The following is a 26,526-nucleotide window of genomic DNA, read 5'->3' on the forward strand; positions in this document are numbered from 1 at the left end:
AACCACATCGACATCATCAGAACAAGAGCGAGGTCTATAAATGCACCCAACCACAATCGAAAATTGGGAATTAGATATTGTTATGAAAATGTTATCGATATTTGGCCAATCTTGGTGAGATACGTCAATCTTGAACTCGTGAAACAGACTATCGTGCACATACGCACAAACACCACGATAACCCACTGCAGCTCCACTATCATGACGGAACAATGAGTAGTTCGATATAGAATAAGTAGAGTCTGGAACAGAAGGATGCAGCCAGCTTTCCGTAATCAAAACTAAGTATGGCTTATGTGCCTCAACAAAGGAAAGAAGTTCTAAAAATTTTGATCCAAGGGACATTATGTTTGTATACATTAAAGGCCATACATTTAAGGTTTGATGTTTTTTGAGACCTCTTTAGCGGGTACGGTGTTCACTACTTTTGGACTTCCGCTGACATACTTGATGGTCAAATGTGTTTCGCCCGACGCTTGTCTCCTCGCCAGTTCCTCTCGCGCCATCCTCAACTCATCCGCCTGTTTCCTCGTTTTATCATCAATAATTTTTATACCTCGATATTCCCGATGTCCAAGAAGCAGAGATTTGTTCCTGAGCAGAGACTGTTCCTGAGCGACAACAGAGCTGGAGAAAGAAACCTTAACCCAACGTGGACGAGCGTTATCCTTACCAGGTAGGCGAGTGATACCCGTTATGAAATTGCTGGATGATGGACGGACATGATCAACAACGGCATTTACCAAACTAGCATCTGAACCTACATCAGGACTCTCGGGGACATTGGTCAAAATAATATTCTGCGATTTCTCCACCCTGTCAAGAACCTCAGACATATCAACACCCTGCTCAGAAAGTTTGATACCTTGCAGATCGGCTACCTTACCAGCCACGGACGCTATCTCTACAGACATGGATGCTTGGCCACGTTCAAGAGCTGAAATATCACCCTTACACGTAGCAATACTCAATTGATGTTCAGCTAGAATTTCTGAATGTTCTTGGATCTTGGCAGAACAACACGCCACCTGAGAAATCAGGTCATCCTGTCTTCTCTCAATCCGCTCCATGGTAGCTGTTATCCCACGAATATGTTCCATAAGGAGCTCAAAGTGTTTCAACGTAATCTGGTTGTCTTGACATGACCCCTCCTTGGATATTGCACCTGACTGAGTAGAAGACAGTGGTTTCGCTCCCGAAGAATTGCTACGGAGTTTGCGGGCCGTAGAGACACACTGTGTGCAATTCCAGACGTCGTTGCCCGATTTAAAGAAATCAATCTCCTTTTTAGTAAGATTAGCACATGCAGCATGGAAGTATTTACTGCATTTCGAACAAGAAACCGACAAGTCGTCAGCTGCAACTTTCTTGAAACAAATGGTGCACGAGTACCCTGGCATATTCAAAAAAATAAATGAAAGGATTAGGTTTAGGTAAAAACACTCTTCACTTCCTTGGACCCGTAAAGAAGACTCAGACAGAATAGGAGGGCCACGAAAAAAACAGCAAAAAAGGACGGGAGTGGTTCAGAAAAGGAAATAAATACGAAATAAAAATAGAACTCGGTTTCAACAGATCGGGCCGCCACTGGTGTCAACCAGATACAAGTGTAGGCATATGTACCTATAGTCTATCCAAATCCGAGAGGCCAGCGTAAACAAACTGACTAACGCGTGATCTTATTTGAGGTACTCATCTTATTGGTCAAAGCTTCAGGAACGCCATGTGTGCAGGCGGAAGTAAGAAGCACTCTCCGCAGAACCGCATTACGTTTGATTCATTGATTGTATGCGAATTGTTGTGCAGAACTGCAGAGGTCATTCATTGTTTTTTCTTTCGTAAATTGGTTTACAGTTGTAGCATGTTATTCAAGTTACAAGCATTTAAGATAATGTCAAGTACTGATACTGCTGAGGAATCGCGTGTTGACTTAAGTCCTCCAAAAAAGAGACGTCTGAAACGACACTTCAGTGCCGAGATAAAAGAAATGATTTTGAATACTTCAAAATGCAGAAATGTGTTTAAAAATCGTAGAACTCCGAGTTGCTGAGAGACTTGGCATTGGAGCTCGAAGTGTTAGGAGAATTATTTCCGAATACATAAATTCCGGTGTTCTATCACAGCCGGCCACAAATCAAAATCGGACCACCAAATGGGAGTCCTTATCAGATTTCGATAAAAATGTAATACGGCGAAAAGTTCACGAGTTTTTCTTCAGAAATGAACACCCGACTATAGAGAAAGTATTAAAAATAGTTAATGAAGACTCGAACTTGCCAAATTTTAAGAAGAGTACCTTCTCTATTATATTGAAAAAACTTAATTTCAAATATGGACGTCGCCAACGCAACAGTTTTTTAATGGATCGTGACGACATTAAATGTTGGAGAAGAAAGTATCTCACGAAAATTAGGGCCTTCCGTGATGAAAACAGGACTATCTACTGGATTGAAAAATCCGTCTGGTAAGGTCTTGAATTTTGAGTTTAACCCTCGTTTAAACCTCGGTTTCATAAAGCTTGATTAGAGAATCAACGATGGAATGACGGATGAACGTCAATTAGTTTTCAGTCGATAAGTTGGTCATAAGCATTCTGAATATCATTCTTGCACCAAATAATCATCTATTCACGCCCATTTAATGATTCTCAACTGCTACTCCTCCAATATATTCGGAAATATGAAAGTTTTAATGATTTCCTTCGGGAAATCGAATGCCAAATCGTTGATCGAGCAATCAAAGTTTTGTGAAACTTGATGTAAGTACCTTTTTGGTGAAAAAAAATTTCAACATTCTTTTTCAAATGAAGTGAATATATTTTTCCAGGCAAAGGGCAGAGAATTATAGTATGTCATATTGGCAGTGACACTGGTTTTTTAACTGGAGGACTCTGGACTTTCCAATCCAAAAAAACTGGTGACTACCATGAAGAAATGGATGGTCAGTCCTTCGAAAAGTGGTTTGAGGGTATACTTCCTAAATTGGAGGAAAATTCTGTAGTAGTTTTAGATAATGCTCCTTACCATTCAAGGAAAATGGAAAAAATTCCTAACTCACAATTCAGAAAGAGTGATATCCAACAATGGTTGAGGGAAAAAAATATTGATTTCACCCCTGACCTCATAAAAGCGCAATTGTTGGACATAGTCAGGCAGAACAAAGAAAACTTTGAAAAATACATCGTGGATGAAACTGCAAAGGCCCAAAATATTACTGTTCTTAGATTACCGCCCTACCACTGCGAACTGAACCCTATTGAATTGATTTGGGCCGATATCAAGAATTTTGTGGCAAATAAAAACACCACATTTAAAATGGCTGACGTCCAAAATCTTTTTCAAGAGGCTCTCTCACGGGTTACTTCCGAAAGATGGAGAAAGTGTGTGGAACATGTCAAACAAAAAGTTGAGGTGAACATGTGGAAATTGAATAATATTATGGATGATATAACACCAGTCATCGTCAACTTAGAAGAAAGTTCTGCATCTTCTGACGACACTACGGACTAGTCACTTTTACAAAAAATATTGTTACACATTTATATACATAGTATGTATTAAAGTGGGAACTTTAGATTAATTGTTCATTACTGAGACTCGTAGATAAGCATAGGTACATATTTTTCACCGGAACTGGAATACATAAAAAGTTTTAAAATATAACGCTCTCGGAATAAAATTTATTAGTACACCTCTGCGTTATCACATTCTTGACGCGTGATCACTGCATGCTGCAATGTTTACAGCTGGCCTCTTGGATTTGGATATACTATAGACGCGGCGATGTTCAACAAGATGCAATTGTCTATGTTATCACCGAACGGGACAGCATATGTGGTTATGAAAACTCGCGAAACTGAAATAACTCGGTAATTATTATGATAATAATTGAAAGAAAATGCATTCAAACTGCAAAACCGCCAATTCAATGACTCGTATAATATATGTATGAATAATTACTCACGATGAAACTACCAAAATTTCAGAGCATCCGAAATATATCGCAAATACAGGAGCAGCAAAATTCGCACTTGTAAACAGTCAGGATGTGCAACATCGAATCACCGAATAAGCCGAAATTTTAAATTGACTAGTGGAATTAATGTCTGTGAATTAAATATCAATGAATATGTTAACGGCATGCAGACAATTATTGAATTCTGAAAAAGTACACCTCCGGGCAGGATTCGGTGTACTTTTTCAGAATTCAATAATTGTCTGCATGCCGTTAACATATTCATTGATTTTTATTTTGGGTTCTAAGTGACTCAAATCTATAGGAATTCTTGTAGGATTTTGACAAACTTGGTGATATTTGAAAAGGGATTTGACAAAAATCATTTTCTAAAACCATATTTTTGAAATCAATTCTCAAATCGTATTTATTGAGAAAATCTGCTCCTATTAGACCATCATAATTTTTATGAAATTTGTAAAAAACAAAGGAATGACAATCATCAATTCTTAATTCGGAAAATAAAGGTAATAACACTTTTTTGTTTGACGTTTGAGATCTGAAACATGCAGTAAGGGTGGTATCTTCTCTAAAAATAGTTTCCTTAAAATTATTATAAGCGAATTTTGGATCAATTGACAAACTGAACATCCACTATCAATCAATAATTTACACTTAGGATACTCAAATTCTACAAAGGGTAATTGATTATGGTATTCTAACGTTTGGTTTAAGTCAACGCGAGCTTTTCGGCTGATTGACGAAAATTTTGATTGGGTTGCATCTTTTATGTAGAAGGTTTTGATTGACTATGAAAATTCTCTTTTCGGTTTTCTTCTTCTGCGTGAGTCAGTTCTTCGAACGTAAAATTCGGAATATTTTCATTACGATGATTATCAACATTTGGATAATTTTCATTGCGATTATTATAAAAGTTTCTTTGTGGATTAACATTATATTGCGTCGAATAGTTTGCTTTTTGTGCGGGTAGTTTCTAGTCTGTATAGACATTTTTTCAGGCGGACTATTATTTCTATAATTTGGGTTAGGCTTAAAAACATTAACATTTTGATTTCGTTGTGGATTCGGTCTTTCGAAAGTTTCACGATATGAAGGATAATGAGTTTTCACTGGCCGCTGTTGAATCTGAATTGGCTGAGACGGAAAATTATGCTGATTATTATAAAATCTATTAACACTATTTCCCGGCTGATGATTGAACGAATAATTATTTCGGTACGTCGACTGATAATTGAATGCTTTATTCGACGGTTGCATATTCTTGTTGCGACGACTCTTATCTAGTAATTCATATTGTGGCATATTGCACAGATAATCCTTCACGGCATTGACCGTTTCGTCGAAAGAAAGTGCATTATTGGTAATCAAATAGGTTCTCAATTCTACGGGGGCATTCGAAATTAACACAGTTTTACAAATTTTGCGAATATTTGATTTATAAATCCGTTTCTCTGGATCAGGCATTAAATCGGCATCAATTCTGTAATTTATTCTAATTTTCATTGCAATAATTTTAACAATGAAAGCTAATAAATCTTCATGCGGTTTTTTAGTCAAAAATTGTTAGTTATGAATCAAAACGTCTAAATTAATATTATCACCAAATTTGCTATATAAAAAGTTCTTTAGTAATCCCCAATTATCAGGAACATCAGATGTAGAAACCTCAGCTAGGGCTCAATCAGTCAGTTTTGATTTAACGACAGCATAACAATAATTCTTTACTATTTGATTTTCATCCGCAAACATCAGTAGATATTGTTCGGAACTCTTAATAAAAGAATGAAGTTCATTTTCAATACCAGAAAATTTAGGCAAGAGCATACCAAATTTTTCAGCCAGTGACAAATCTATTGTCTCTTGTGCCATCTTATTTATTTTCTTTTTACGACCCGAAAAATGTTTTATCGACGTGATCGTGAAATATAAAAATAAAAATATTATAAAGTAATTACGGTATCAAGATAAATTATCAATATTAAAATAGTAATCGGTTTTTTCTTAATGAAGAAACCTAGGAAAAACTCTTTAGTGATCGGTTTTTGTTGAAGAAACCTAGGAAAAACTTTTGAAAATCGGTTTTTTAAAGAAACCTAGAAAAAACTATACAAGTTTACTAATTTTTTACCGAATTAGGAAACTGGGGAGAAATAGGAAATGCTCACCGATAGTCTTTAAGTCGTTGAGGACGCTACTCCGTCAATCGGACTCTCTGGTCTTCTTCCACAGGTTCTTCAGGGTGTGCTTGATAGTTGAAACCATCAGCTATCTAATCTGGAGCTGGTACACTGTACTGGCACTATTCACTTCTTCTTCAGACCTGGCACAATCCCATCACCTCGTCGCCAATTATGAATTTTGGGATGAAGACTTAGTTTTTAAAAAACACTTTATTTACAATAGAGAATATTTGAATATTCTGTGTAAACTATGACTATCAACTAAGGCTCTAGATCTATTTCTTCTCTGAAATCAAGGAAGAAGTTGCTTTTATACAAATATCTTATCTATAGGATGTGACTCAGCACTGTAGGTGTTCACTGCTGACTTTGCAGGCTGCAACATAGTCATATACAATGCTTATGGTTAATCTGGATAAGTTACATTGAATTAATATGGGGTGCTATTACATAATTATATAAAAGACTTCTGATACATTATTCAGTGAAAATTCGGGAGATCTATTATTCTGAAAACGTTTGGTTTTCGATGCTAAGAAGAATCTATCGCGTTCTTTAAGGGATGTAAATTGTAAAATATTATTAATATTTCCAGTCTTGTTATTCGATTGCTGATCTGAACTCTGCTGGTGTAATCAATAACCAAAGGACTCATATTGCAGCCGATGTAAGGACCGATCTTTTCGACGATCGTACAGAGATTTTCATCTCTCAACTCCGGGACACCCTGTATTTCGCAATGAGACTAGCTCTGTTTTCATGTTCACATTTTCTTTCGCTGATTGATAAGTTTTTCTCTACATAATCATTCAACTCACTCTCAAAATCTGAAATTTTGTTACTGCAGAAATTGACTGATTCAAGGGGTACCGTCTGCTGCTTTCGGCAAAGATTATAACACTATAATCTTCGGCTCTCGAATCTATTTTAACTCTGCGCTGATCTCCAAGTGGTACCGTCTGCTGCTCTCGGCAAAGATTATAACTCTATAAACTCCGGCTCTCGCATCTGTTTTAAATCTGCTCTGATCTCCTCAAGAGTAAACATTGTAAACAATGCTGAGTCACCACACGTAGAATCCTCTGTGTGTGTTGAAATTATGGAGGGTAGAGAGAAGGAGAAAAAACTTCGGGGCTTTTGGTGCCAAAAAATGTCCGAAAGAATCTTGAAATAGGCTAGGTGGCGCAACCATATGATAATATGTGTAAGCAGTTATGAAACAACGGGCAAATTATTATTTTTCCATTCTAATGTGAATACAACATTTCTAATATTGTAATCACCTGTATTTTTTCTATAATTTGCAGACCTCTGAGAGACTACAAAATTAGTAAAAGCCAAGTTGAAATCTGAAAGAGACCAACAAAAGCCAGAAATTATGTTACAAGAAATGGAAAATGTGCAGCAGCACCCGAAACAAGAATTAAAAATTCTCAGTACAAAATTGTGCAAACAATGATTTTATCAAACAAAAAGTTGCCAACCCGATAAGGGAAGAAAACGTATAATATAGATGACCAGATAAAATATGATAGCAATGCATGAGGATGTTTATTGAAACCTTTTTTCAAAAATAAAGGTAATTGATTGAATGTTCTAAATAATATAATCTTCATATACCTACTAAAACATTTTCAGTTCGTCCATTGAATGTAAAGGAGTCACTGTTGGAGCTGATATGTACAACAGAAACAAACCAAATCCTTAATGTTATTCATGTCTATTAATTAACTAAAAAGTTTCCAATCGTATATTGAATATTTTGCTGTTAAAAATGAAATATATATTTCTTGAAATCAAGTTCTACACTAGTTTTCCTATAAATCAAACCCTTTTTATAACGAATCCGCAAGTTTCATTCATTGTATTCATGAAAAACAATGACTAATAATTAACGAAAAGATTTCCTAACAATCTTTTATCTTTTTCAATTTGAATTACGATGCATGTTCAAGTATGTATTTTTGGAAAACATATATATTGTATACAGGGTGTTTCACGAATGATTGTACAGGCTTTCAGGGCAGATGTATAACATTTTGGTGAGTCTGCATTAGTGTTCGAAAAATATCCATTATTCATTCAAGACATACAGGAGATACATGTTTTATGTACATATTTTGTCAAGAACTTTCCATCGGCATAACTCTTGAACGTGCGGCAAGCCGCTACCAGGGGCTTGACACTTCCTTACCCCCCACCCCAAATACGTTTTTTAGTTCCGCAATCAAACGCTATGGGGCACTGCATACGTAAATATATGTCATGTTCTCCACAGATTACTGTATTCTGACATATCGGATTTGTCAACGCCAACAGTGTCAATGTCAATATGTTTTAATTCAAATTCTTGTTTACAAACGACGTAATAGAAATCTTATACGAGTGTAAATAAAAAATACCCATTTATTGAAGTCGACAGTTTTATCAGGAAATCGATTTTCTTGTAAGAAATGTTTGATTCAAAGAACCACGTAATTATAACATTAATCGTTTATACTTAAACCAATCCAACCAAACCCTTTAAAAATTGTGTTGATGGAAATGAAAGTCAAACTGTGTAGTCAGGTATTAAGCCATTGCGTGGGGTCAATGATGAAGCTCATTTCACAATGGGGTAAGTATTTTTTTCAAACATAATAATACAAAAATTGACTATTTTCCTTTTTAGAAATCAAGCATCCGCTTCAGCTTCCCAGAGAGGCTATCGACACTGCTGACTTTATACTATTCTTGGATGAGTTATTTGATTCGTTGAATGTATCCAGAGCTTGGACATCCACTGCGAAACTCTTAAAGAGGACGGTTAGTATACAAACAGAACACAATGTTTGTTGGTAGTAGGCGGTACAAATACGGCGGTACAGTATTTCATTTTATTGCCCTCGAAAAAAAAGATCCATTGTGGTGCCCACTTTGAAGAATATAGTGACAACAATGAAAGCATTCCTTTACCTTAGGCAAAAACTGTTCAATGATTATCACTTTAAATATATTCTCACTGGGGCTTTCAATCAAGATTGTATAGAAAACTTTTGGGTACATTAGGCGCGGTTCTCACTGGAGCGATACGATAAACGATGCGACAGGTGATTCGATAAGCAACCTGAACCTGATTCGACACCGATCTCTTATAACCGTGCAAACGTAATGGAAGCAACTAATTCAGTGCACACTGAAGCGATCGCGATACTACACCGATAAAGCGGGCTGCGGACTACGAGCGATAATATAATATATATTATAGCTCTATCATGAGATATAATATCATATTATATTAAGCGTGCAGCAGATTAGGATATAAAATTTTATATTCAGTACTATTTCAGTAGGCATAGTGATAGGTTGTGTTAGTTTGTGCCGTTCAAAAATGGAAAACTTCATCGAAAAAGTACTTGATACCCTGGATAGCTCTTCAGAAGATGAAGAAGCAAAATGTGATAATGATTTGGCGTTAATTATTGCTTATAAAAAGAAAACGCCTAGATTCTGGATATCCAATCACATTAAATTTCGTAAAGAAAGAGGTGAATTTAGACTCTTTGATGATCTAAGTGATGAAAATTTCACGAATTATTTTCGAATGGACCGAATAAAATTTTTTGAACTGCATGATTTAATAAAAGATGACATAAAAAAGAAAAACACAAAGCTACGAGAAAGCATTAGTTCGTTAGAAAAATTCCACCGTGTCTACCAGAGACAAGCCCTTTCTCTATGGGTGTCTACTGCCCGAAAGGCGTGAAACTGAGTTGCAATTTCGTGGCGCGGGGATTTAGACGTAAGGTGGGAGGTGGGATATATTCTGAAATATCGCTCGAAAAGCATATCTCTGTAGATACTTAATATATCGCCCGGATATAGATATATATTATAGCATTAATGCGCGGTGTTACATGTTATTTCTTTTGAAGCGATTTTTATGTAATATGTGAGATATAATATATATTATATTATCGCTCGTAGTCCGCAGCCCGCTTTAATATCGAAATCGCGTCGGTTTGGGGGACACAGCTGCCAGGTCGCTTCAGCGACAGAAAGGTGATTGGGAATCAAATCGGAAAAAGTAGCATAGAATTTCGTAATTGAGTGACGATTAAGCGCTTGATTTGGCTATCGTATCGCTTCAGTGTGCACTGGAGTGTTACGAAGATAAAAGTTGCATCGGGCGATAAAAGATTGCTCATGTTGCATCGCGGCTACGAGCTCGTACGCTCGATCCGCCTGAAATGGGATCTGTAGCGAGTGTAGCGCGTGCACGCTCGTTGGCTCATTCATTTCAGTCCGGTTAAATTGAGATTCAGTAGAAATTTTGTGCCTATAAAAGATTTCTATTGCTTAAAAGGCTTCATCAGTGACCGAATTAAATAATCTTGGCTTTTTTCCTTATGAGGAATTGAGCATAACTTTTGGCGGCCAAAAAATGGGTTTTTTTGTAGTTTTTCAATCATACGTCTTCAAGAAATACGGATATCGACTGATGACTTGCGAGAAAAGCTATAGAGTACTGAATTCTACGTCGAATGAGATCAAGTGTGTACTTTTTCTCACTAATGGATCCCAAAGGGACAATTTCCTGAAACATTTTGAAATGTTATATTTCATATTGATTTCTCGGAAAAATCTTTGGAAGCAGCTCATATATGAGAGAAGTATAAAAACGTATAAAAAAGTTGTAAAGCATTAAATTTCACATCGATTGAAAACACGCGTTCATTAAACAAATACAATTCTTTCGTTAAGATTTCAGATTTAAAACGTCATAGACCATTTCGTGGTAAAGGACAGTCAACGACAATATCTCTGAAATTTTGCTCAACATTGATATACTCTAATATGGAAACGGGTTGAGGAACGCCACCTCAATCGAGAATTTAGTGATCTATAATAAAAAAAATTGAGCTTTGTTTATATTCAGGTAGACAGTAGACAGTAGAAATGGTTGAATTCTCGATTTGATTTTGGATATAAGAATAGCAGCCATCCCAAACAACAAGCAATACTGTATTGAGAACGATCCTTCTGCTCCAACATTGAATTGAACGCACGAAGCCGCCTCCAGTGGACAACCTCTGTAGCGCCGCGCCGCCTGTTTTGTAGCGGCTACAAACGCTCGTTTCGCGTGAGCGTTTAGCCGCTCGAATACGCTTCCAGTGGACACCCGGGCTTAGATATTGTGCCGCATCTTATTCCATCCAATACATGAATGTAGGTGTTCCACATTTAATTACCTAGGTACCTGAAAATAGAAATGATAGAAATACTCATCTTCGAATTATTCAACTTTCTTCGAGTAAGTGGAACAAGGATGCATGGCAGCAATATGCAAAACTAAATTTTATCGAAAATTCCAATTAACATTGAAAATTTAATTGAACTATTGTGAAATTGACATATGAATAAAAATGTATCTTATGAACGCGTGTTGAACTAGAAAAAAACGACAATAGATAAGAAACAAATATAACTGGTTCTTCAAAATTTCCGGTTGATTTCGTATCGCTTCACATGCAGCTTGAATACGATTAATCAGATGCTCCCTGTCTATGATTTCTTAGGAGTAGAGTTCATTTTTCAAGTGTCCCCAGAGAAAACAATCCAAGCAAGTAAGATCTGGGTATATTGCAGGCCAGTCATGAGATCCCGCTCTACCAAACCCAGTGGCGGCTTGTGATCTAGTTCACTAGGGGGCTACTTTTAGAATAATAATAAGTAGCTCCTTAAGGCTAATTCCAATTTACCGCAAAATTTGATGCAATTTTTAATTCTTTTTATAACATACCTACCTGTTCTTATGTATTTGCTCGTTGTGTTTTATAATATTATGCCGTTTAGCTGAATCGAACTGAGCAGCGATATTAGTAGTACCCAGAAAAGCATATTCTGTCGAACAAGTTACGTGCTTGGCAGATAGCTCATGCTTCAAATTTTTTCATTTAAGTGCTTTAAATCTCTAAATCCTACTCTTGCCCGCACGTTATCACTTCTAGCGGAGTAGAATAATAAACAAGAAAAGCAAAACAATGCATTCACAGTATCACAGCCACATATCCACTTGTTTTTCCCATACACTTGTCTTGAGAATCGTCTTGTGCAAAAAGTTTTTGAAGATTTATCTGCTTGGGTTAAATTTAAATCCGAAGTCTGTCTACCCAGAAGTTAAATACAGCTTTTTTCCGCCAGAGACAGCCTCCCGAAATCAATTTCTTAAATATTTTGGACACTATTGTCCGCCATGGTTTCAAAACGTAAACCATACAAACACACGACACACTATGGAGAGTAGAGCGAAAGAGAACTATCGCCCTACTAAAAATATGTCTCCAAAAACGGAGAGAATAGGAGTCGCTGCGATCGCATGGTTGATCGATAAGGGGTGCGGAATTAAGGGTCAATTTGAAATGAACAGCATTCATTTTATTTTAGGTTATATGTCATAATAGTTTTTCTGATGATATTTCAAATACGTTTCTTAAAATCTATAATGAATATGAATTATATGCAATAATATACAATTCACATTATAAAGAGGACTAAGTAATAAGCTTTATTCATTCATAATTGTAATATCTTATTTGGATTGGTATTTAATATTCAATGCAATAACACTTTTAGTTTTATACCATTTATTTATGTCACAGTTTTCAGTACCAGCCTTTGATATTTACGCCAACATATAAGATAACGAGGGTACACAGATGTGTTCTCATTAAGATCTCACGAAGAATGAATCGATCGTCCGACCGAGAACATATTTTACAAATCACATGTTATGATTAAATTTTCTTATGAAATTCAAATTTGCGCGGGATATATTACATATCTTCCTCCCAAGTTAGAACTAACTGACAATACTTATATAAAGTTTTTTTTTTTTTACAAGGCATCAAACATCTTTACCCTAGTACAGATATCCAAATTAAATACAATTTTCATAAATACCCAATTACATATATGTATGTACCTATCAATTCGAAACAAGCAAACAAAAGTATTAATTTGAAATATATAATAACCATTAAATCACCATTTATATAGAAATGCAAAAAAAAGGAAATTAAATACAATAAAATGTACTACAATTTCAAAATTATTCAATCAAGCATAGTTCAATCTTTCAGGAGGTCTTACGTTTCTTTTAGGTCGACAAGAAACAGAAACTGGCCCAGGAGAAACAACCTTACTTTTGCAAATATCTGATGGTGGAACGGAATTATTGGGATTTGAACTCGAATCCGGTGAACTTGAATATCGTGGTGATGCCGGAAATGAATTACGCTTAGGTGTTTGAAATTTTGACGGTGATGTTACAATTTCAGTGTCATAATTGGGTACAGTTTTTGGTGAAGCCATAATTTCAGACGTAGAAGGGAGTTCCACTGTTCTACTTCCAGAATCATCCGAGGGAGTATTTGGGAAATTTGTGAAAGAATCGCCTACTATTCCCTGAGGAGATAAAAGATCTGATTTTGAATTCTGAAATGTTTCTTTTGTATATTCATTTATAGCTAAAATTTGATGCAAATGTCTGCGCCAAATAAGAGGTTCATACACAAGCTTTATCATATAAAGACGATTTCCTAGTGATTTCAAAATAGTGCCTTTAGTCCAGGTGGGTTTCGACGGATTTCGATAATCTTTTGCATAAACCACCTGCCCCGGAAGAAAAGTGATATTTCTTTTACCCTTATAATAAACTTCCTGTTTTCCCTGAAATTTTTCGGATCGTCCCTCAATAGGTCGAATCTTGTTTTAAGTTTACGATTGAATAGCAGCTTAGCTGGACTCTCACCGGTTTCGGAATGAGGTGTATTTCTGTAGCTGAGAAAATATCTATTTAGAAGTGTTTCTAGAGATATTTGTCGATTAGCAGGGTCCTTAAGTGCTTTTCGTAGACCAATTTTAATCGACTTAACGGCGTTTTCCGCCGCACCATTTGAACTAAAATGCCAAGGAGGAGACATAATATGTTTAATGCCATTTAGCTCGCAGAATTTTTCAAATTCTGATGATGTAAATTGGTTACCGTTATCTGATATGATAACATTGGGCAAGCCGTATCTTGCAAATGTTTCCCTTAATTTTTCCAAGGTCTCTTTACTAGTCATTTTCGACATTATAAAAACCTCTGGAAATTTTGTATATGCGTCAGTGATAATGAGAAAATTTTTTAAACTAAATGGACACATAAAATCAACATGAATCCTGTCCCAGGGTCCATGTGCTGGATCCCATTTAATCAGCTGTGCCCTTGGAGGATCTGCTCTCTCACTCATACAAATATGACAACCATTTACCCATTTGGTTATGTGGTCATCCAAACTTGGCCACCAGAAATAGGTTCTTGCCCTTTCTTTCATTTTTGAGATTCCCATGTGGGTGGAATGAAGCTCTCGTAATAATCGCTGTTGTAACGCTTCTGGGATTATTATCCGAAAACCCCACATTAAAACACCTTTATTTACGTACAGTTCCTGTTTCCTGATATAAAAAGGCTTTAATAACTTTGGGATATCGCTGGGCCAAGTACTTTCTAAACATGATATTACCCTTCCTAAGACGGGGTCCCTTCGAGTTTTGTCTCTTACTTCGTTAAATTTGATAGGCAATCGTTCTTCTATGAAGTTGAAGTGATTCGCTCCATCATCTACAATATCTGACATTTGAAGGGGCAAACGAGAGCGCAGATCGGCCATATTTGTAGGACCTGGTGTATATTTCGATTCATAGTCGAATTCTGACAAATATACTGCCCATCGTTGCACTTTACCTGAAGCCATTACCGGAATATTTTTATTCTCTCCGAACAAAGCCAAAATAGGTTTGTGGTCCGTAAGTATTGTAAATTTACGACCCAGAAGATATTGATACAGCTTTTTGACAGCCCAAAATATTGCTAATGCCTCTTTATGAATCACGGCGTAATTTTTTTCTGCCCTTGCATATGTTCTCGAAATAAAACAAAAAGGTTTTTCCTCATTTTCTTTAAGTACATGTGAAAGCACCGCTCCGATACCTTTATCACTGGCATCGCAATATAGACGGATTGGTAGCGTGGGATCAAAATGACAAAGAACTGAGTCTGATATCATTGCCTTCTTAGCACTGTCAAAAGCTCTTTGACATCCCTCCTCCCACCTAAAGGTTTTTCCCTTCTTCAATAATTCATACAACGGTGCTAACGTACATGATAAATTTGGAACAAATTTTCCATAATAGTTTATCAATCCAATAAAGGACCTTACTTCACCAACATTACTCGGAATGGGAGCGTTTAAAATTGCATTAACTTTGAAAGGATTTTTACGAAGTCCTTCTGCGCTTATGATGTGACCTAAATAGCAAATTCAGCCTGAAACCTGCTTCTTTTAATTTTTCTAGCACGGCTGCCAGATTGTTGAGATGATCTTGCAAGGTTGCTCCTGTGACCAAAATATCATCAATAAATACAACTACATTGTCCAGACCTTGCAACACCTTTTCAACAATACTCTGAAACTTTTTACAAGCCGGCTTTGTTCCATAAGGAAGCCTTTTGACTTTGAAAATACCTTTGTGAGTGCTCCAGCTCAACAGTTCAGAAGTTTCATCATCTAATTCTAACTGATTATAGGCATTTAGAAAATCTAATTTTGTAAATAATTTTCCACCTCTCAACTTCTGAAAAAGTTCCTCGATTTCAGGTAAGGGATAGTTGAAATCTTCCAAAAATTTATTGATTGTAGATTTCTAATCTGCGCAAAGTCTTATATCACCGGTAGAACTTGTTCAATTCAATTTCTATTTTCTCTTTAAAAGCAAAAGCTATAGAACGAGGTTTACAAAATACCGGGTGTACATTTTCTTTCAGGGAAAGATGCACTTTTTCAAATTTATAGCGCCCTAATTCGGCTTTAAAAACCTCTTCGTATTTCTTCAAAACCTTATCTAGCATAACATTCTCATTTGTAGAAATAGAGTCCAAACTATTCACTGTGATATTGAACAATTTCATGAAATCCCGACCTACTAATGGTCTTATACCATTTTTCACTATAATTACCTCTAAATTTTTATTTTGTTTGTTATATGTTGCAGTTAAATTTATTTTACCAACTGAATTTATCACACCACCGTTATAGGTTGTTAACTTCATCTGAGCCGGCTTCAACAAATGCCGAAGGTTACCGAAGTATTTCAAAAAAATTTTTTCTGGAATCGCCGTAATTCCAGATCCGGAATCAATTTCCATCAATATTGACTTTCCGTTTAATTTTACCTCAGTAGAAAAAGGCTCAACGAAGTTAATAGAGTTCGAAATTTCGAAAATATCTATATCATTGATTGATTCTTCTATTATCTGTGTTTCTCCTGTACCTGCCTCTCCTTCTCCCATATCAACAAAATTAACATTTTTACAAGCCCTAGCAATGTGTCCAATATGTTTACATTTTTTGCATTTGAACTTCTTGTAACGACAATAAGAGAAATTGTGATTAGATTTACCACATGCATTACACAAAGATTGTTTAGAATTTTGAATTCTACTTTTACCTTCATCTCTAACATTGGAATTAACCTTCGTATTGCAATTTGACAAATTGTTTCTAGAATTTTGTTTGAATGATTTGATTTTGTTAACTGGTATTTCCGTTTGAATGGAACGTTTAGATACTGATTCACGATTTAAAGCTAATTCAACCAATTCAAAAAGTTTCTTGGATGGCTCTTCTTCGAAAAGTCTTTCTTGAATAGGACCGCTTATTAAACCAGTCACAAATTTGTCTTTAAGAGCATTTTCCAAATATGAACCGAACTTACATGAACTAGCCGCATTTTTAATACGTGCAAACCATTCGTTGATTGGCTCCTCCCAGTCAACCAGTTTCAGTCACAGGGAAGTTGTTGGGAATTACCACTGTGGAAATGCGACTTCACAATGTTGATTTAAAAAAAGGCCACCAGTACTTACTGGAGAGTGCTTAATGTCCGCAACATCGCATATCGCGGGTAATTACCCAGTACATCACATAGTAGGTGTAAAAAAAGCACCCTAGACAGCAACTTTGCGACTTCTCATTTTGGAGGTTTATGGAACGATTATTTTGACAGAATAAACTACCAAAGTGTATCCTCTATTGAAGTTATATTCATGTTCAATTTGATAATTACCGTCGTGGCAATCAATTTGCACTCTATATTCGAGGCGTTCCGAGGAAAAGTGACCCAAGCTACAATTTCTCTGGAATTCAATTAACAGTAAGAACTGCCTGAAAATGAATCAAAATTTTATATACTCGTAAACTCAATTTCAGAAAAAATGTAGCTTGGGCCTCTTCAGCTCTGAACGCCTCATTTGTACATTGTGTTTACTCTTTACTCTTACCAACATATATTTCGCATTCTGCTCTCATCCTCAAAGGGAAATTGAACAACTATATGAATTACTGATATCTTTTTATTCAAGATTAATATGTTTCATACAAATCCAAATATATAAAATAAAGAATATATATCTTGTTATAAATCTTCATTCCACTTCAGGAACGGCATGGTCCAGCTGAAGAAGAAAAAATCAGAGCTGTATTGATAGTAATAAATTGAGTGTCATGAAAAATCTAACAACAGTAGAAGTTGATTTTTTCCAGCACAGTATCTAAAATAATAATTTGGAGTTCTCTAGATGATTCAAATCAATTCCAAGTTTGATTTTGAAGGTTGTGAATGTTACTTACCACCTATAAATTCATATGCGATATGTTGAAAGTTGAACGTTACAAAGGTGCAAAAATGGGGAGGATAAGAGGGCCAAGAAGTGATCATTATTTCAATAGGTTATATAACTACTCACCTTTTACTGCACGTTAATTAATCAATCGACGTCAAGTAACACTTAACTAAAATAAAATTTAATAATAGAACAGATCGGTTAAAAAAATTATTCTAAAAATTCATTCATAAAGATTTTGTTTGTTTATTCTCTCAACACAACGCAGTCACAGAACGAAACACGTCACACCACGTTTTGCATAGCGGGATTTAGGTTATGAGTTAACCTCGAGACCACGTGCTGATAAATAGAACATTTCAGACAGTTACTGAAAGTTTTTCTTGAAGAAGTCGCTGGGTAGAGTTCATCGAAATTTATTCACAACACATCATTTCAAGTTCTAAAAATATCACATATTCAATTTTTCAAAAATATCAACAGAGAGAAGTCGCATAATAGTAGCTATGTTCACTTCATCGGAACATCTCGATATGATGTTACATGCAACCACTAGGGATCTAAAGTTGAGGAATTCGCAAACTTAACAATATGCGGACGTTAATGTCCACAATGTGAAATCTTAAGTACATCCATGAAACTTCTCAAAGAAGCGCTTCAATGCGATATTTTTGGGTACTCCCTGCGACTTACTGTTACATTTCTGGTTGACTGGGCTGGGGTTGCTGTTGCATGGTGTAAAATTCTTGCCTCTCTCTAAAAACTGCTAACTTCGGAGAAAACTGTCTTGACAGGATTTGAACCAACTGCTTATAGGTTTTTGTACTAGGTTGATCTGGATCGCAGAGATCTCGTAGCACTTGATATGTTCTTGAGCCCACAACGGTCAGCAATACTGGAGTTCTCCTAGATTCCGCATTTCCATTAGCCAGCATATATTGTTCCAAGCGTTCCTGATAGACTTCCCAATCTTCATTCTTGTCGAATTCTCCCATTGAACCAATGTTTCCATATACATTCACCTTTGACTGAGCCATTTTGTTAGGGTATTGTTTAGTTTCCGACTGCGCCACTTGTAATATCTTATTTGGATTGGTATTTAATATTCAATGCAATAACACTTTTAGTTTTATACCATTTATTTATGTCACAGTTTTCAGTACCAGCCTTTGATATTTACGCCAACATATTAGATAAGGAGTCCTACCGACTGCGCCACTTGTAATATCTTATGTGGATTAGTATTCAATATTCAATGCAATAACACTTTTAGTTTTATACCATTTATTTATGTCACAGTTTTCAGTACCAGCCTTTGATATTTACGCCAACATATAAGATAAGGAGGGTACAGAGATGTGTTCTCATTAAGATCTCACGAAGAATGAATCGATCGTCCGACCGAGAACATATTTTACAAATCACATGTTATGATTAAATTATCTTATGAAATTCAAATTTGCGCGGGATATATTACAATAATAAATGACGAAATCAATGAAATTAAAAAGAAACCACTCATCAAAAAAATGCCTGCGTTTATCATTGTTTATTGAAAACAGGTATGTTAGTTGGTTTACTATAATCTTCAAAATCATATACATTCGCAGTGAGGAGTATAACATATCAAGACAACAGAAGGAAGCAATATCAGATTTATCACTTATTAGAATAGATTCTGTTTCCAATACTCAGCTGAGAACCGTTATAAACCATATATTATGTTATGCCAACAAAATTTTTCAAGAATATCCACTTTTGAGCCATGTAGTTTTATTGGTTAGATATTATTCTCATTCAGAAGAGTCCACTTCTCATAAAGGATGACAATTTCGATTTCGTTTATATAATGAATCCATCATCTTTTTTGATATCTTCATCGCAAAAGTGCTCTTGACACACAAATTGATTACGAGTCGTTTTTGTTTTTTCCAAGTTTCTCTTAAAAATGCACTCTGAAATTTTATTTCCTCTCCTTTTCTTTCCGACGCCAAAACACTCTTAATAATCATCTGTCACCAGGAAGAAGTTTCACTCCGCCAACTTCAACTAGTTTAAATCAAAATTTCGTCATCCCGTGATCGCCCGCGCTGCTATTGGCAAAAACATGAACTACCTGTCTGTGGCCTCAAACAGAGCCAACGCATTGTGCTTAGTGCTTGTGAAAGCACTTGAAGCCTTTTTGTGCTCCCGAGCATTGTGCACCCCAGCACTTTTTAAAACCAGTGCTTAGTGCTTAGTGCTTAGTAATTCGTGCACTTCATCGAAAGACTTAGTGCTTAGTAATCCCTAAACAGCTCCCGAGCACTAAAGTGCTAGCGATTACTTTTGGGGATTACTAAGAACTAAGCCCTCCGGAAATCTTGTCGAAACACGATCGACGCGACGCGTTGTCACTTTATGAGCATTTAGATACCACAGATATAGGGTTAAACTATTTGATGAAGAATAAGTGATCAAAATAAATTGCGTCCGTTAAAAAGGAAACCCTAGAGGTAGGTTAAAGGTCCATTTTGCATTTTGCTCATAGGATTTCATTGAAGTTGAATCATCTAGGCACTAGTTGTAAAATAACGACTGGTGTGGAATTTTGTGACAATCGTTTAATTAGAAGATATGAGAAAACCCTCAGCAGCCGTTTGGCAGATGACGCCCAAATTCTGCAAAAACTTTCAAAATCCAATTTATCAACGGATGTTATGTTTCTCAAGTGATTCGACATGAATTCGATGTTTTGATGAATTATTTCAATTTTTTGTGAACTGTTTATGGTTTCTCAACGATGCCAATCGATGACAATAAACAATTAAGTCAGAGACTAAGTCAAGCATTTTGAAATTTCTCTTTTCTCCGATTTCAAAATTCTTTCTCGATGATTTACGTCGAATAGACTCAAATACTAAATAACAATTATGAGTTTCAATTTGAAAATATTGAGTTTTATTAATTCGCTGGTCTTCTTGATCTTCGACGATTTTTTAGAAAGGACCCTCCCCAGCAGAAATATTCAATTATATCGACCTTCCTCGTTTTCACCATTTTTATCGTAAGAATTCCAATTACCACAAATCTTAGAGTTTTTACTGATGGTATGGCACAATGTTTGAATTGCCACCAAATTGGCTATTTAACGATGCAAAGATATACTGGGTGTGCCATTTGAAATAAGGCAGAAAGCTCCTTGTCGAGAACCCAAACATGAAAATTTTTTTCAGCATAGAATTTTGATAACTTCTCCGAAAACATTTGATTAACTATCGCGGTGAAACTCTCTGTATAATGTATAATATAATAAAACACCCTGTATAATATAATATAAAACCAAGGATATGAATATTTCGATCTGACTCAACCTATTTATGAAGACAATATTTATTCATGCATTTCACGTGAAATGTGATTATAATTCAATTCTGCTTTTAATATGATTGCTCACAGGTGTATGGAATGAAATGAAACAAATTCGCGTTTTGTGGAAACCGAAATCCGCATTTTGTGAAAACCTAATTCCCTTCTTTCAATATCCAAAAATATGGAGAATCGATAGGAAAAATAGCGCATTTGAATATCTTCAGATGACCACCTGCGAACTCATAAAAACACTTGTCGGCTTTCTCCCTATTGAATTAAAACTGCCACAATCTTGACAGCAATTTACGACAAACTTGGGCGTGCTTTGAGGAAGCCGCTTCAAACGGTGTCCAAGGGAGCTTGCTGCCGGAGTACTCAATGGTTTTCGTAGATGGCGAGATTTTAAATAAAGAAAATCGGGAATAACTCAAAAACTACTAATGATATGAAACTTATTCCAAAAGAACGAATAGGGCCTTAATGTCCTAAAAAAATTGAAAATTTTAAACTTTTTCGCTAACTTCATGCTTCATCAGTTGTATACGAATATCAACATTCGTTGAAAAAGTAACCTATATTTCAGGAAATAATTCGTGCCGTAAAAGAACACCCTGTAAATGTTCGGAACTAAATAAAATTCCTACTTTAAAGACGAAATTAGGCGAAAATTTTCTCGAAATATTATGTGGCCCTCTTCTAAGCCTTCGTAGAATTCATATTTCCTATTTTATGAAATCTTGAAACTGCTGTAGGGTAGAACGAAAAACTTATTGTTTGGAAAAAAATAGAAGTGGAGTTTTTCGATCGAATACAGATTTTATAACAAAAAAATCGTATTTCCAACAGTTTTTCAGAAAAGTGCTTAGTGCTTAGTACTCGCAAAATCGAATTACACAAAGCGCTTGGTAATCGCGAGCTCTTTGTGAAAAATCGGTGCTTAGTGCTCGAGACTCGGGAGCACTTTTTGTCAGTGCTCGGTGTTTAGTGCTCGAAGCACTTTTTTTCAGTGCTCGGCACAGCTCTGTTCTCAAAGCAGCGATCGTTCTCTTTCTCTCTACTGGATTAAAAGTTTTTGACAAAATACATTAAACAACCTGTAGCTCTTGAACGAATATAATTAGTAACAAAGTAAATTAAACACTTGACTAGTTTCACAGGTTTTGATTAAAATTTGGTTGACATGCATGTTTCGAGTTTCACCCCATTATCAAAACTGAATAAAATACATAAAGTAGGACAATAATTACATTATCAAATGACAGGTGACAGGCGGAAATCAAATTGATCGTTGACTATTGGAAGATTTTTTTTTGGGCTGACGATATTTCCAAAATCTGTAGAAGGACTAAGCGTTTACCCTTCTCACCTTTGTGTGAAATTGTTGTTTTGAAAATCTATAAAATATTTTGAAGTAATACAGTGACTGGAGAAGCCAGTTGTTGATTTATTTTTAACAATCGATCTTTTATGTTCTTCAATTCTAATTCCGAGTGATCGACCAGTATGACCTATATAAAATGCAGGGCATTCATCACAGAACAGCTTATAAACACCTCTCAACTGTGAACTATTCAGTCGGTCTTCACCACTAGGAAACTTTGATTTTAAATTTTTCTTGTTTGTATATATAACATGAATATCATTTTGTCTTTTACAAACTTTATCACTGATGGATGGAATATAATTGATGTATACAAACTTCTTTTGATCATTGATTTGAGGTGGAAAGATGGAAGTTAACAACCTATTCTGTTGTTTTTTGAATATTAAATTATCTATATTATCAGGATTATAAATAAATATAGATTATAGATAAACTTATATTCAAAAAACAACAGAATAGAGTCTCAACTTCAATCTTATAGTTATTATATTCCATCAGTCAGTGATAAACTCTGTGAAAAAATTAGACAAAATTATATTGATGTTATATGAACAAACAAGAAAATTTCAAAATCAATGTTTCCTGGTAGTAAAGACCGGCTGAATTGTTCGCAGTTGGGTATTTATAAGCTGTTCTGTTATGAATGCCCTGCATTTTATATAAGTCAGATTGGTCGATCTCTCGGGATTAGAATTGAAAAACATAAAAGATCGATTCTTCAAAATAAATCCACAACTGGCTTCTCCAGCGACTGTATTACTTCAAACCATTTTATAGATTTTAACAAAACAGAAATTTTACACCAAGGTGAGAAGGGTAAACGCTTAAACCTTCTAGAGATTTTGGAAATATCGTCCGAAAACAAAATCTTCCAATAATCAACGATCAATTAGATTTCCGCCTGTCACCTGTTTCAATGTCTGTAATTTAATTATGTACTTATTGTTCAACCTTATGTATTTTTTCAGTTTTGATAATGGGATAAAACCCGAAACATGCATGTCAACCAAATTTTAATTGTAACTTGTGAAACTAGTCAAGAGGTTAATTTCCTTCGTTAGTATAGAAACAATGTTTCACCAAGTTGTAAGCGAGGAATCAATTTCGAATATAGTTAGGACATTTTCGAACACTGATTCAGACTCACCAAAATGTCCGGCATCTGCTCTGAAAGCCTGTAAAATCATTCGTATTAATAGATCACTCGGCAACTAATTATGAACTCACTATTCTAGAAGAAGTTGGTGATTTTAATTTCGTCAGAAACATTCCGTATGAATTAAACTGGAGACGATTCTCTTGATGATCGCAATTTCATAAAAAAAACGTTTGATATCGCAGACGCTAAGATTTAGCGCGTGAAATACGCGTCGGCTTCGTGTGAATTCGGATTGCGATACGCTACGTTCGATATGTAAATGTGTCCCACATCGGTCCAAATCATTCGCATATTCATTTATTCAACGTGAACACGCGTGTACCCCATAGAAATCATATAATATATTATTAGTCTAGAATGCTGATCCAGTAGTAAGAAATGCGGCGAAAAATTGACAGTAATCATTAATACGATAAGTTTATATTTCTAATTTTGACATATAAAGTGACACTTTTCAAATTTCATTGACGTTTTGAAACGTTTTACTTTTCGCAACCAGTTACGCAAAGTAAAATATCTCGCAACTGATGATGACACGATACTTCCTTTCATATAGTAACGGAGTGAAAAATTGAACAATTTTCTTCACTAGACCATTTTGAAGGAATCTCCGAGAGAAGCTTTAAAAGACGTTTTTGGTACTTTTAATTTGAACTCATAGCAACATCTGATTCAAAATTGGAAAAAATATTTCGAGAAACACGTTGGGAAACATTATTTTTCGTATTTCGCGTTATTTTGCTCCGCACGTTGCGCAGAAAAGGCTCATTACAAAAAATAATGCTTTTTCCAACTGGTTGCACAAATAACTATTACGAGTAGAACGTTGCCGAGTTCCTGAATCAAATCTTATGAAGAGAGACATGTGGATTTTCTGACGCCTAAAAATGACGATTTCTAGTATTAAATATTCCCTCCCTAGTAAATTTTGACTCGTCACTCCAGATGATTTTAGATATACAATTTGGATCTTCCAGGATATGGGTAGTAATTCTTTCGCAAAATACCATTCTCCTCTGAAAATCTGCTGGCCTCAATTCCTGAACCCTCACATATTTGATATCATGCATTCGATGTTCTGATGAAATCCTTCGCACTGAAGATTTATTTATTCCCAATTCCCTTGAGGCGTATCTTATAGATGCTTCAGGATAAACTTCGATAAACGTTAAAACATTTATTTGGTTATCTTCAGTGTTAACTTTTCTGGGTAAAACTTTATTTTGTTTTCGTAATTTTGATCCAAATTGTAAGAAATTTCCTCTCAATTTTGAAAACGTTTTTCGATTCATTCGAGTTTATTGTGGATACATTTCATTGAATATTCGACATGTTGTCTCGACAACTTTGTCACATTCGCCAAAAATTACAAATAAATTCATTATTATTCATTAATTCATGTGTATCTTTCTTGAGCCATTATTTCTAGAAAAACCTCGAAAGAAAACAACTGTTAGACAATAATTGTTTATTTTGATATTTATGGATTGAACTGATTCATTGATATATCGATCTATAAACTACATAGAGAAAATAAAAAGACAAAAGAAATCAACGCTTATTGAATCAATCTGAAAACTAATAAACGCATATAACTCGGAATCCAGTTGATATAGTTATGGGAAAGTGAATAGAAAAATTTAAGAGTGTGTTGTACTGATTCCAAAAATTGAAAAATATACTAGGTGTCCAATTTGAAAAAAAACAGAGTTTTTGCGATTTTGTAACTTGGCAAGTGATGATTTTTATTGGTCCATCCTGTATAACTGACAACTATAATTCAAAAGCAGTGACATAGATCAGATCAATATTTAATGACTTGCCAAATTTCTTACTTGAGTCTCAAATAATGAGCGAACTAGAGTCATTTTCGTAACACGCCAATTTGATCTAAAATTTCGATACATAATTAATAACTCAAAGGCCGTTAAAGATAGGAAGGAAAAAGTAAGAGTAAATAGATTTAATAATTTATGGAGTATCATAAAAAAAAATAGAAATACCGGATGTCCCATTTAAAATAACAAAGTTGTTGCCAAATTGTCGTACATCCGCCAATACTGGAAATGTGAAATTATTTTAAAAATGTACCTTACATGACCAAATATCGATCCATAATATTTGAAATCTTTATCATCAATAGTTTCCATAATAATCTAATAGGCCACTCACCTTGGGACACCCGATATATTATGATTTCTATGATGTACCCTCCCAAACTAGTGCTGTTTCCAGTTCTGACGGATCTGGAACCGTCCCAAGAGTAAAAGCGAACAATATTGGCAATAACTGGCTAGGTTAGCTGATACTGCTATTATGATAATTATTATAAGCAGACTCAGGCGGAACTTTTTTGCAAGATATATTTACCTGATTTTTTTTTATTGTTATCTCTTTCAGAGTAATCCATTATTCATTGAATGCACAAATGTCAACATATCCTCAAACCCCATGGTGGCAAACTAGGAGTCGCACGCGCACTTTTTCTGCCAACCGAAGTTGATTAAACTCAACTATATACTGATCCCAAATACGAAGTTTGTCTTGGTCGCTCTATCGTGAGAACGACGCCGACGGTTGTAGTTATTTTGGGGTCGTTATTTTGGAACGCTGACGTGAGGTTTTTATTTTTCAGTCGAGAATGATATTTGTTTTCTGATTATTTCAGCTGTATGGCGGCACCGAGAGAGGCGAATTATTTGTGTAGTTATAAATTTAGTAGTTTCTGAATGAAAAATCCTTGACCTAACTTCCACTGCACAAATCTACA

The 26,526-nt window shown here is 35.3% G+C and overlaps 1 protein-coding gene across 3 annotated transcripts in view; it reads right to left on the bottom strand.

The window, feature by feature from the left end:
• The window catches only part of LOC123315586, a 622,910-nt gene extending 596,630 nt beyond the window's left edge, over positions 1-26,280 (bottom strand). Inside the window, exons 1-2 of one of the 3 annotated variants that reach the window (XM_044901359.1) lie at positions 26,127-26,262; positions 23,745-23,772 (exon numbers count right to left, since the gene is read on the bottom strand). Coding sequence is in view for 2 of the 3 variants with exons in the window: in XM_044901344.1 (XP_044757279.1) it covers positions 23,745-23,772; positions 23,825-23,866 (70 nt within the window). In the remaining variant the exon portion in view is untranslated. Of the gene's footprint in view, positions 1-23,744; positions 23,773-23,824; positions 23,882-26,126 lie in introns of those variants that run through there. The other 2 variants (XM_044901344.1, XM_044901350.1) reach the window with 2 other exon arrangements.
• Between the last annotated feature and the right edge of the window lie 246 nt (positions 26,281-26,526).

The sequence above is a fragment of the Coccinella septempunctata genome, chromosome 1, assembly GCF_907165205.1.
Source record: "Coccinella septempunctata chromosome 1, icCocSept1.1, whole genome shotgun sequence".
Lineage (NCBI taxonomy): Eukaryota > Metazoa > Arthropoda > Insecta > Coleoptera > Coccinellidae > Coccinella > Coccinella septempunctata.